The following is a 12,550-nucleotide window of genomic DNA, read 5'->3' as shown; positions in this document are numbered from 1 at the left end:
AAAACATAAACATAACTCTATTGAGACTCTTATTATTACTTTTTTACACTTGCCTTTTTTTTTTCCCCCTGAGGCTGGGGTTAAGTGACTTGCCCAGGATCTCACAGTCAGGAAGTGTTAAGTGTCTGAGACCAGATTTGAATCCAAGAACTCCTGATTTCAGGGTTGATGTTCTATCCATTGTGTCACCTAGCTGCACCAGACCAATAATTCTTAAATGATCTCTCCTTGATTTATTTTCCAGGTCAGTCATTTTTCCATTGAGGTAGTTCACATTTTTCCTTTTTTTTCATTCTTTTTATTTTGCTTTATTATTTTTTACCTGATTTTTTGAGGGGCAAGACAATTGGGGTTAAGAGACTTACTTAGGGTTACACAGCTAGTAAAGGTTAAGTATCTAAAGCTGGATTTGAACTCAGGTCCTTTTTTCTTTAGGGCTAGTGTTCTACCCACTGCTCCATCTAGAAGCCCTCTTGTTTTAGTATTTTTTTTTGATATCTCATGGAGTCATTAGCTTCTGCTTGCCCAATTCTAATTTTTAAAGGTAAAGAAAGTAAGAAAAAATAAACAAAACTCAGTGAAGAAACTAATTAAATAATAAAGGAATTATTTTTGTCGCTGAGCTTTTATACTTTTTTTTTTTTTTACCATTAGGTCAATTGGGTTTTCAAGGTATTATTCTCTTTTACCAAGCTGTTATTTCTCCTTAATTTTTTTTGAATTACTTTTATCCCCTCCCCCAATTTTTTCTGCTACCATTCATCTCTTTCTTTAATTCTTCCAGACATTCCTTTTGGTCTTTTGCCTAATTAGCATTTTTCTTTGAAGCCTTGGTTGTAGCTTTTTTTTTTTTTAAATTGTTGTCTTTTGAGTTTGTGTCTTGGTCATATCAGCTGTCATAGTCAACTTTTTATGGTCAACTTCTTTTTTTTTGTTGTTTCTCATTTTTCCAACCTATATTTTGACTTTGGACTTTAATGTTGGCCTCTGCTCACCATGGTCTAGGTAACATTATCCCAAGCTTTAGGCTTTTTTGTTTTGCTGTTTTCAGAGCTAGTTCTGGAAATCTACACATTTTTGGTGGTTCCGAGGTGGTGTGATCTTGGAAGGTGGTAGGATTTGTTCTCGTCTGAGCTCTGGTCTTTCTAACGAAAGGGCCCTCGCTCTGCTGCAACCACAAGGACTAACACTCCTTTTGGTACTGAAACTATGTCCTCTGCCACAAACACAAGCCTTGGAACTCTAACCAGAGCCCCCTTTTCCCTTGTGACTAACCACAAGTGCTCTTCTCTACCCTGGAACTGTGAGCCAGAACATTGCCAGAGCAATAAAGGTGCTGGTCACAGCCAGCTGGACCCAATGCCTGCAGAAAATTTTCTATAGTCTCTTTCTGACTAGTTGTCTGACCCTCTTATCATCTTAGGGCCTGAGAGTTTCCAAAGCTGCTGCTACTGCAGGCTCTAAGATCCACTGCTGTTGAGACTGCTACTGAGTGTGCTCCAGGTTGACTCCCACCCCAGTGTAACAGACCTTTCTTGCTGAACTCCTAGGCTGGAAAAATGTCTTTTCCCCTATCTTTCCTACGCACAGATTTGCTACCCACAACCACAGATCCTGAGATGGATCCTTTCCAACCTTGGTGTCTACTTGACAATTTTGAAAGTTCCTAAGTTTTTGAATCAATGATGGCTGCCCAATTCAAGGTGCTTCCATCAACTATCCTGCTTCTCCAGGAGAAAAGATGATCACAGGATTCATCTTGAAACTAGGAATAAAGAGCTATTCCTGGTTGGGCCAAAAGATCTGAATCTTTTCAGTTGCTTGGACAGTTATCAATCTGAGTTGAATGTGAAACATTTGTTTAGCAGTAGCAATCCCATAAAATGCCTTTATCTCTTGAGAATTGTATAATAGCTGCAATATATTATTATTTTATTTTCAAGTATTTGTTAATACATGGATAATTCTTTCGAATTTAAAATGTAACAGCAGCCTTAGTAACTATTTAGGGAAGGAAACAGCTATATTTCGGTATCTTATATCTATTTTGTAGATTAAGTACCTTTTGTGGAAGAGATTCTCCTACCCACCTTTGGGGGAGATTGTAAATAGGAGCCATATCTAAGCTTTGTTTAAAAGATTTGCAGAGTTCTAGTCCTTGATTGGAAAGACAATGAACCCAGAGTTAAGAGGGAAATCTTATCCCTTTTCTTTGGGTTCAGATTACCTCCAGGGTGTTATGTGGGGACTATGTGAGTCCTTCCTTATTGAAAATGACCCTGATGATCCTTCCCAATACATGAAGATAAAATTAGATGGTACAGAATCTAAAGGGGGTTAATGTCTCAGATTCCCTCAACAAAGAACCTTCTCTCCCATTAAAAAAAAAAAAAATACAGGTTCCCCTCATAGGGAAATCTTTAGAATGGAAATCACCCACTGAAACAGATATTCTCTTTAAAGTGTGTCTAACAAAAGAAGGTTTTACGAAAATGACAGATGGAAGTCCTCCTCAAATGTTATGTTTAACAAACAGAAGTCCTATCCCTCCTGCCCCTCATTTTCAGAATTGAGATCAGCTCAACAACCTTGGATAGGGTAGAGTCCAGGATTCATGGATTAGGGAAGAGACTGGTGAAGTCATTCAGCAGCAGCTGAACCAGCTGTCCAGGATAGAAGACGTGGGCAGCTGGGTCAGAGGTCTCTTGCTCTGGTCGTAGCAGTGTTGGTCCAAACACAATACCCAAGTTGTGTGGAGTCATTCGGTTCTTGTCTGCATGTGCTATCACCCTGGCGATCAAAGACAGGATGATATGTATCACTATACACATTACATGAACACAAGTCACTTTAGGATGGGAGAATAAAAGGAAAGAAGGAAGGAAGGAAGGAAAAGGAAGGAAGGAATCAAGGAGGAAGAAAGAAAAAGGGAAGCTATTAATTTTCCTTATGTCTCTAGCCCTGACTTTCCTGCCTTGCCCCATTTTCCTCTTGTCCTCGACTTCTAATACTCTTCCTAATGAAATAAATGAGATAAATTATTAAACACTTAGCACACAGTAGGGAATAAATACTTATTCCCTTCTCTTTCCTACTAATCATTGCTTAAATGTAGCTCTACTTGCCATTTTCCCCTTTTCCACTATCACAAAAGCCCCCTCAGCTCCACTTGTGCAGATTTTTACCTTAGCTCAGTTTCTACCTAGACCTTCCCATTTGGAAGGAATTTTCCCCCAGCCCCACCCCTCCTTCACAGGTGTTCCTCCATCATTACCTGCATAGATGTTCCAGGAGGCACCGAAGTGTGTCTTGATTGGGCTTTGGCATTGAGCCTATGAGCTCCTGTACCCGGGACAAACGCTGCGATGACTCAGGAAGTGCTAAAGAGAGGGGGTTAGGAGAAGTAGGTATGGGGAAGATGCTAGAGCCTATGTAGGGTAGGAGCAGACTTAGGGAATGACTTCATTAAGCTGTCTGCTGTTGGCATTTCTTCCCCTCACTAAAGGACAGATCTCCTTCTTCTCCCCAGGAGCTGAGATTTCCTATTTCTTACCTCCCATTTACCCTCATATCAAAAGTCTTTCTAAATTCCCACCCCCTACCAAGGGCTTCTCGAAGGTGTGGCAGCAGTGATGGAGGGACCAGGGGTTGAGGAAGCTCCCGGAGAAAAAGCTTCAAGGCTCCAGTCACGACATGGATGTCATCCCATTCTGCACTATCCAGATCCAGGCGGCCCTCTGTGGGGGGAAGGATGTGGAGGGCAAAAAAGGGCACAGGGTGGGTTAGGAAAACACAAAAAGGATGAGGAGCTTATTAGCTTATTTATTTTACCATTATTTATATTATGGGGAGGACACAAGCAGAGATTGTTATCCTGGAACGTAGTAAAGGGAATTGAGAGGCTGGGGACAATCCTTTGAGGTTTAGATGGCTTTCTAAGAGAAGGTTGAAATTCAGAAGACTTGGAACACTCAAAAGATATGGAAAAACTGGGGGAGTGGAAGCTCTGTTTAAGTACCTTGTCCTGGCTGTTCTGGGAACAGGTATCTTCCATCAGATGTGACTGCTCGTTCTGCCAGATACAGGGGTAAGAGAGGGATCAGTGCCAGGGTTCTGGTCTTAAACAATCCTTCTAGTCACAGTTGGGATATTTCTCCATCCCTCAAACTTTCCAACTGGATTCTGCTACCCCTGCCCACGTGCCAGTACTGCTACCTAACTTCTGTTCCTCTTACCTCTGTCCACCAGGAACCGAAGTTTCTGTATTATAGCCAAATTACCACTGACTCTGTAAATTCCATCAACATCCAGACCTAAAGATGAAATATGACAAGGCAAAGGAATGAATCTAGGAACAAATCTACCCTTTCTCCGACCCAATCTTTAAGTAGCTATCTACTATTCTAATCATAGGATTCCAATTCTCAAAAACCTTCCCAATGCCTACTCCCTGAAGGTACAAATTTCTGGTCCTAGTGTCTAAATTCTTCTAAAGTCTGTCTCCTGCCTCCTTTTCCAACTCTTTATTACCTCCTTCACTATTCCAAGTTCCAGTCAAATTAAAATACTGGCCACTCTATTTTGTTCTGCCTTCTGTCTTAGGTCTTAAATCATAATTTGAATAGATGCCTCCATTTCATCACCCTTAATTGAACTTGCTTTCTTCCTTTAAAGCTTGACCCAAAGGCCACTTTCCATGAGAAAGTGTTACTTGATTTTCCCTTTTCATCACCTAAGTGAAAGTGATCTGTCCCTCTTCAGAGTTCTCTTTCTTGGCCCTAACAAAAGTATTTATCTCATAGGTGTTTATGATCCTTCAATAAGATTGTATGCATATTTTGAGCAGGATGTGTGAATTCAACACTAGCCCAATCTCCTTAATTTAGCAGAAGCTTAATATGTATTTGCTGAATGAACTGAAGATCTGAGAGAATTAGGAAAGTGTAAAAAGGAATCCAGAAAATGTTTCTAGAAGACTTACAGAGGACCTGGAATGGGTGGGGAGGAAGGCTAGAAAGTTTAGACAATCCAAAACAAAGGCCACAGAAAGGATTTTGGAAAGGAGTTAAAGGAAGTTTGTGTGTGTGGTGGATGGAGGAGGGAGTGAGAAACTAGTACTATGGGAAAGTCACCTCTCTTGTCCACAGTATCTATGCAGAGCCTGAAAAAATTTGGCACAGTACTCCCTTCTCTCTTGCACAGAGATTCCAAGTGGCAGCCAAATACCTGGTCTGGGAGGAACAGTAGAAAAAGAAGAGATTTTTATTAAGATTAATAATTATTTATTATCCTCTTTATTAAGATTCTTATTAAACCTGGGCAGTTTATCTTAAACATAAATCCCCTCTCCTCCTTACACCCCTCCCTCAGTTTGTAGTGGGCATCCCTTTCCAAACCACCTAGATCTTGGAGAAGACTTGACCCAATGAAACTCAGCTCTACTATCCCTTTCTTCCCACCTCGGAGCAGTCCACGCTCCTGTAAGCTCTGCAAGGGAGGTCTCTTTGCTATCAGTCTTTTCAGCTTGTTCCTCACACGATTTGGCTCTTCAGGGCCCCGATCTGAGAAAGTAAATGTAGGTTTGGGAGAGGAAGCTGGGAAGGGTTGCTGAGAAAGGCCTCAGACCTTTTTTTTTTTTTTTTTTTTTTTTTTTTAATGGCAACTTTCTTTCTTTCTTTCTTTCTTTCTTTCTTTCTTTCTTTCTTTCTTTCTTTCTTTCTTTCTTTCTTTTTTCTTTCTTTTTTTTGATAATTTTTTAAAATTAATTTTTATAATTATAACATTTTCTTTGACAGTAGATATGCATAAGTATTTTTTTTTTTTTTTACAACATTATCCCTTGTATTCTCTTCTGTTCCGAGTTTTTCCCCTCCTTCCCACCACCCCCTCCCCTAGATGGCAGGCATTCCCATACATATTAAATATCTTATAGTATATCCTAGGTACAGTATATGTGTGCAGAACCGAATTTTGTTGTTGTTGTTGTTGCAAAGGAAGAATTGGATTCGGAAGGTAAAAATAATCTGGGAAGAAAAACAAAACAAAACAAAACAAAAAAAACAATGCTCACAGTTTACACTCATTAAGGCCTCAGACCTTAGTGAGCATCCTGGTACTCCTCCTCTAGTTATGTCTTGGGCCAGTGATTCTGGCCCAACTTATTCCCTGATTTCTGGTCTTGCTCTGCCTCCTGGCTTAGGCTGTCCCACTAAATTCAGTTTCTTACAAGAGATCCTGTGACTTCCTCCTCGATATCCTAGCAGAGGCTTTGGCTCTGGTTCCTCATCTTCTTCACCCTGGCTCAACTCATCAAGCTCAGCTGGCCCAGACCCAGATAGTCGCAGTTCCAGAGGGTTCTCACGCTCCTGGAATCAGAGCAGAGCTTGGTGTTGGGGTGAAGAGGGGCTCCAGGAATTATTAGGGAGAGGAAGTGGTGAGCTAGGGAGAGACTGTTTTCCTTAATATGCAACCCTGGGGCAGAGATTCCTGGCCTTTGGAATCTGCATATTCACATTTAACCCTTGGCTCCAATGTTAGTCTCACACCTTCCTCCAAAGGCCCATTCATCAAGTCTAGTTTGACCGAACTCCTCTGCCCAACTTTATCCCTGGATTTCCCTCCCTGACTACACCCTGGGCTCTTGGCCCCTGACCAGGCGGTTGATGACATCCCGAAGTGCCCGGTGCCAGGCTCGGAACTCTGTTTCATCATCAGACTGCAGCAGGAACTCATGTCCAGGGACAGTACGCACCTGAGGGTCAGGTCCAGGGGAAAGGTTTAGTGGTGGGAAAATGTGACTGGGGACAAGACAAATATTTAGGAAATATATGGGGCCTAGATTCTGGAAATGGAAAGACACTGGGAAGAGAGATAACAGGCAGAAGAACAGGAAGGGAATGGGATGGAGTATCACTCACATGCAGGACATTGGGGCGGCTGGACAGATGTTTACCATGGGCCAGAGCTGCCCCTCTTAAGTCCACACTACTCTCTGGCCGACTGCCAGCTGGACCCTGTGAGAAGGTGGGATCAGAAGAGAAAATTGAGGCCATTACTACTCCCTTTTAGGGCGCCTAACTCATTGGGGTATCAATTCCCCACCACCTAAGAGCATGAGAAAGGTGTCATGATTGTAAGCTCCTCCCAACTCACTTTATATTTATTCATCGATCTCCTTCCTATTTTCACCACTGTTGCCTCTCAGTTCTCCAATTCAGTGGGCAAATAGGGAAGAAAAATGTATATCCCACTTGCCCCATCCCTCTCCTCCCTTCCTCACCCTCACTCCAACAACCTTTCCCCAGCACACAGGACTCTCACCCATCCAGTAGGAATGGAAGCCGGAGGAACTTTGTAGAACACCAAGCTATTTCCTGCCAATACTACCCAAGACGAACCCCAGTTCTTCCTGTAGGGAGCATTTGAAAGATCATCACACCCTAAGGAAATAACTCTCCCAATCAACACCTACCTCCTAGATCAGGGTATTTTTGTGGATAGATTTTAGAAGTCCATGAACTTGGATGGGAAAAATATTCTATCTGTATTTTCACTAACCTTCGGTTTCTTTCATAATCCTATGTATTTTATTTTAAGTGTTTAAAATCATGATTGTGAGAAGGATACAGAGGCTTCCCCAGATTGCCAAGGGTCCCAAAGAAGGTCTCATGGCTGCTCTCCCCTTTCAACTCCCATCCCCCATGACCAGTTCCTCTATGCTCACCTGAGCTTCCGCCCCCCCTCAGCAATCTTTGTCTTGTTGAGCATGCCGGACTTCTCCACCTCCTGTGTGAGGGAAGATAGAAAAGTTATCACTAGACCCCACAGAGACGAGTTCCAGGGGCTCAGGAATTACCCCAGAGGAGATTCAGTTTATTTGTTCACACATTCCTGAAGCCCAGGAACCGTCTCCGAAAGTTGGAGGGATAGTTTAGAAGGGGACGGTTGCTCTGAATTTAAGCAACCAGTATTTATTACGCTTGGAAGAAGTGGGGGAAGGGGTGTAAGGGACGCGAGGTTGGGGGGGGGGATATGGGGACCAGCAAGCACAGTCCGGGCTTCCTTTCTACTCAGGGAGAGAGCTGCAGAGAACAAGTAAAGTGAGAAGTATTGCCCGGAGTTGGGAGGGAGGCTAAACAAAGTGCCCAATGAATATTCGAATATTCAAGGAAGGACAGACGCCGAAAGTGTTTTGCTGAAAGCTGTGGAAGTGGAGATGAAGAGGGACTTTTAGAGAAATAATTGGGTAGGATCCTGGAGACCCCGAGGACTCACGTGAGGATCATCCAGGAGCTGCGGCTGGGGTCTCGGGGCCAGGGTGCCTCTGGAGTTGTCCGAAATGGAGATCTGGAGGGAGGAGAGGGTGAAACCGGGTAAGGACCGGGAGAAGAGATGGGAAACGTGGGCTGTGGAGAAGTCAAGTCTTCCCATCTCAACCCCGGAGTCCGGCGGAAGAGGGAAGGAGAGAGTGCCTCAGAGAAGCAGGGGTGGGCGGGGAACAAAGGAAACCGCGAAGGAGAGATCAACCTAGGTCAACCGAGAAGCTGTATTTGTTTTGGGGGAGTGGGGAGTTTGATGGGTGGGGCGGGCTCCCAGAGCAGAGGGAGGACTAAGTGTCTTCTCTGGCGCAGATGAGGGATCTCTCACTTGCGTGGTGAGCGCCTCCTGTGACACCTGGTCACGGGCTCCAGCACTCTTCTCCTCAGCCTGCTGGGCCTGGGCATCTCTCCCCAGGTGCGGGGTCCCTTCCATGGAGTCGGGAGTCTGAAGGGAAGGGGAACAAGCGAAACTAAATGACTTTGCAAAACAACCTTCCTAACTTCTTCACTTTAAAGAGGGGTCCTTAACTTGGCTATGCCCCAGGAACTTGTGTTGTTATTTTTTTTTTCTAATTTTGATATCTTTTTTGTTGTATGGTTTATAATATAATTCGCTTCCCTTTTATGCATTCGAAAACATGATTCTGAGAAAGAGGCTCACAGGTTTCCCCAGACGGTTAAAGGGGACAATGACATAATAACTCTTAAGAATCCCTTTATTTGAAAGGTCCCCCACAGACCCTCTGGTGCTCCATCCCGCAATTTGGAAGGATGAGGAAATCCCTCCGAGGGAAAATTTCCCCTCTGGAAGGGGGAGGGGCGGGGGTGAGTGAGGTGTCCGGAGCGAGAGAAAGGGTAGTTGTTCACAGCTCCAAAGAGGAAGGCCTTTCATTTTCTCAGATGAAAGGTCTCACCTTTTCACGAGCCCTTCGGGGAGGCTTCCAGGACGCCTGTCCAGTCACTGAGTGAACGTAGAAACAGCGACCAGAGTCGAGGTCCAGATGCTGTTCCCAGCAATCCAGCCGTTGTAGTGGGGGCCGAGTGGGGCCTGGGGGTGGTGTCTGGGAGCAGCGGCGCAGGTCCACCAGGTTACAGTACAGAGGGGGCTCGGACATGGGGGACCAGGGTCCCGACTTCTGGGAAAGGGGGAGGGGGGAAGCAGGGGGAGAGGCGGTCATAGGATGCTAATCCAAACTCCTTAACTTTGCTTCCTCTTCTCCCCAACCCGGTAGCCCTTTCCTCCTTGCCCCGGGCTACGGAGATCATTTTCCACTTCCAATCCCCAGATCCCTCCATTCTTACCACCAGCTTCTGCTTGGGGTGCCCCAGGTGCTGGGAGAGTTCCCTCAGCCGTTCTAATCCTTTTGCTCCCCTCCCCTTAACTTTACTCCTACGGGCTTCCTGTTGCCAACTTCCCCCCCAACACACAACCCTAACCCCAAGGCTAAAGGAAAGGGGAACATGCCGCCGGCTAGGGGGGTGGGGTGGGGCGGGGAGGAGTTTAGGGCTCCACCTCCACACGCCTCCTCCTTCTCTCTTTGTAGAAAAGACTTCAACAGAGGCCCCTAACTTCGGGATCTAAAGAGGGTACTTTCTCCATTCCCAAAGGAGACTGAGTGAAAGCCGACTGCCCGAGACTTAATAGGAGGTGAGAGGTTTAGCCCTCATTGATAAGAGGGTATTCCAATGACCTGAGGCTTTGGGGTGAGTGGATTGGAGCAAGGGAATCAGACCATTTGTGCTTTTCAGGACTGCACCGAAAAGGCAGGGAGCTTTCTGGGCCAAGGATTTTGGGGGGAAGGGGAAATTTCTCACTGTGTTAGCAGCCTTCCTAGATCTCAGGTCTTCTTGAGAGCCGGACTGCCCAGTCAGGCTGCCCGAGGGGGATTGCAGTGGGCCAGGACTCAGTCCAGTTGCACTGAGACTTCTTTGTATTCTTGCTGGAAGAGGAGGCTGCCAGGACCGGCTTGGGGGCTTACACTGGAATGACTGAGGCATGGACAGTTCTCCCAAGGACGAGTGAAAACGATTTGGTTCTGGTGAGAGAATGGGAGAGGGGAAATAGATGTGTAATCTCCCAAATCTCAGGTGGCCTCATTTTTCTGGGAGTCTTAATTAATGTGAAGTGGGTAACGGGAAGGTGGAAGATAGAGAGGAAACATGGTGGGGAAGTGAAATGAGGACAGGTAGTCTTGAAATAGGAAATGCCCCAGATGCCTGGGAAAATTTGGAGCTGTTAGAGATTATGATTACAGATTATTAGACATATGGGGATCATTTGCTAAAAACTCATGAAAAGCCAGTTGAAGTAATTAATAATTAGGGATATGGTAAAAAAAAACAAACAAACAAAAAAAAAAAAAACAAGAGAGCTGACAAGATGGGGGATTATTGAAGAGTGGTAGGGCTGGGGGAGAAGAGAAAGGTTTCACTTACTAAGGGTACAGGGGAATTGGCTAGTAGTAGAGTCAGAGGCCCTCCGAATGAGTGTAGTCTCCTCAGCCACATATGCAGCAGGGACAAAAAGGGGTCTGGTGTTTCGAGGTGCTCCCAGAGGCCTCACCAACCACCAGTCTGAGTTGGTCTTCCGAAGCAGGAGAAACCGGTCGCCTTCAGCCAGAGACACTTGCCGGCCGTCTGCTCCCATGTAGGAGAAGTCATATAAGATGTAGAGATGGGCTCCCCGAGATGGGCCCTGGGTCCCCACCCCCAGGGTGTCCTTGGTCCCTGGCCACCATTTGCCAGAGAACATGGCAATTAGAAGCCCCTGGTCACCTGTGGAGGGGAGGAGGCAGATGTTATGTTCTCTAATGCTGGAATCAAAGTACAATACATTAGTTCTTAGAGTACAAAAGGATTGATGGGATTTAGTGAGAGGTTCATGATAGAGAACTTCTGAGCCCAAGTCCAGGTGGGTAGCCTGTATGTCAGAGAAACATATGCTCGAGGTGAGAGAGAGGATGTGGTCAGAGGGTTGGGTCCAGGACTGAGTAACTAACAGGGACAGGAAATCATAGGAGCAACCTTAGCTGTTATTTCTTCCCTTATGCATCTTTCAGAGCCAATTATATCCAGCGTTGAAGAGTCATTGATCCTGGTTCCCACAGCCAGACTGGGCAGAGAGAGAGAGAAAAGATCTGGATAAGGTCAGAGGTCAAACACAGGGAAGATAAAAGCAGATACCAGGAGACAAAGAGAAAATGACTGAGCTAAAGACACCCAGATATTGAAGTTTTTCAGCATCTTTTTAGACATAAAATGCTTGTTTCCTGTGTAACCTTTGAATTTTAGAAACAGAAAAATAGAAATGTATATATATATACACACACACACAGAGAAATACAAAGAGAGGAGAGAGATACAGAGAGAGACAGAGACAGAGAGAGACAGAGACAGACAGAGAAAGAGAGAGAGAGACAGAGACAGAGAGAGAGAGAGACAGAGAGAGAGAAGAGAGAGAGAGAGAAAGAGAGAGACAGAGACAGAGACAGAAAAAGAGAGAGACAGAGACAGAGAGACAGAGAGAGACACAGAGAGAAAGAGACAGAGACAGAGAGAGACAGAGAGAGGGAAAGAGAGACAGAGACAGAGAGACAGAGAGAGAAAGAGAGACAGAGACAGACAGAGAAAGAGAGACAGAGATAGAGACAGAGAGAGAGACAGAGAGAGAGACTGACTGAGCTAGGACATATGGAAACAGGGGTTCCAGATTCTCTCAGAATATGATTTCTTGAGCTGAGAAATCTTAATACAACTTTTATTCTCTAGTAGATTATAAGGGAGCCATTATAAGGGACTTATGAAAAGTTAAAATATTTCTCAAAATCTCACAAAGAGGATAGCTTTCCCTCTGGCATGATCGGCACTTCTGATATACTGTAACCCCAAATCTAGAGTCTATTTTTTCTTCCCCCTTCTTACCTGGCCTACTCCTCTTTCCCCTTTTTTTTTGTCTCTGCTTCCTCTACACCGCCTTAGGTTCACAGCTTAGTCGTAAGAGAAGGTGACCAAGTTTCCCACCGGTTGTGACATCAGATAATCCACTCCCTCCCCCCCAACATGTGACAAGAGGGCTGGGCTAGTTCCCCAGGGTTCAACATCAGCTGGCTGAATCATTAGTGACCATTAATTATTTTCATTTGTAAAATGGGGCAACATTTTTCCCCCAATCCTCCCTACCTCCTTTGGGAATCTGCTTGGGATCTACAGGAGAAGAGGTTATTTGCATAACA

At 44.8% G+C, this 12,550-nt stretch overlaps 1 protein-coding gene across 4 annotated transcripts; it reads right to left on the bottom strand.

Annotated features, from left to right (window-relative positions):
* Positions 1–2,451: 2,451 nt before the first annotated feature.
* Positions 2,452–12,335, bottom strand: ARHGAP9 (Rho GTPase activating protein 9). Of its 4 annotated transcripts, none has more exons than XM_074269879.1 (19): positions 12,240–12,335; positions 11,343–11,430; positions 10,755–11,093; positions 10,134–10,354; positions 9,233–9,454; positions 8,647–8,763; positions 8,275–8,346; positions 7,724–7,785; positions 7,321–7,408; positions 6,918–7,013; positions 6,653–6,751; positions 6,227–6,365; positions 5,460–5,561; positions 5,133–5,231; positions 4,236–4,313; positions 4,019–4,072; positions 3,603–3,737; positions 3,275–3,380; positions 2,452–2,790 (listed from the first exon to the last, which is right to left on the bottom strand). In XM_074269879.1, the coding sequence occupies exons 3-19, from the start codon at positions 11,068–11,070 to the stop codon at positions 2,613–2,615; spliced, it is 2,184 nt and encodes a 727-aa protein (XP_074125980.1). In that variant the 5' UTR covers positions 11,071–11,093; positions 11,343–11,430; positions 12,240–12,335; the 3' UTR covers positions 2,452–2,612. The 4 variants fall into 4 exon arrangements, with proteins under 4 accessions (XP_074125980.1, XP_074125981.1, XP_074125982.1 ...); XM_074269880.1 differs by having other exon boundaries at positions 9,233–9,451; XM_074269881.1 differs by lacking the exon at positions 6,653–6,751.
* Positions 12,336–12,550: the final 215 nt, after the last annotated feature.

The sequence above is a fragment of the Sminthopsis crassicaudata genome, chromosome 5 (genome assembly GCF_048593235.1).
Source record: "Sminthopsis crassicaudata isolate SCR6 chromosome 5, ASM4859323v1, whole genome shotgun sequence".
Classification (NCBI taxonomy): domain Eukaryota; kingdom Metazoa; phylum Chordata; class Mammalia; order Dasyuromorphia; family Dasyuridae; genus Sminthopsis; species Sminthopsis crassicaudata.
Note: the sequence above shows the minus strand (reverse complement) of the source record. Positions and strands in the feature narration are given on the sequence as shown.

Coding starts and splice junctions, on each gene's coding strand:
- ARHGAP9 (XM_074269879.1), bottom strand. CDS start 11,070: ATGTTCTCTGGCAAATGGTGGCCAGGGACCAAGGACACCCTGGGGGTG. Junction 3,738..4,018: donor CCCAGAACAGCCAGGACAAG/GTACTTAAACAG, acceptor TTCCCCCCACAG/AGGGCCGCCTGGATCTGGAT. Junction 2,791..3,274: donor CTCCTGGAACATCTATGCAG/GTAATGATGGAG, acceptor TTTGATCGCCAG/GGTGATAGCACATGCAGACA.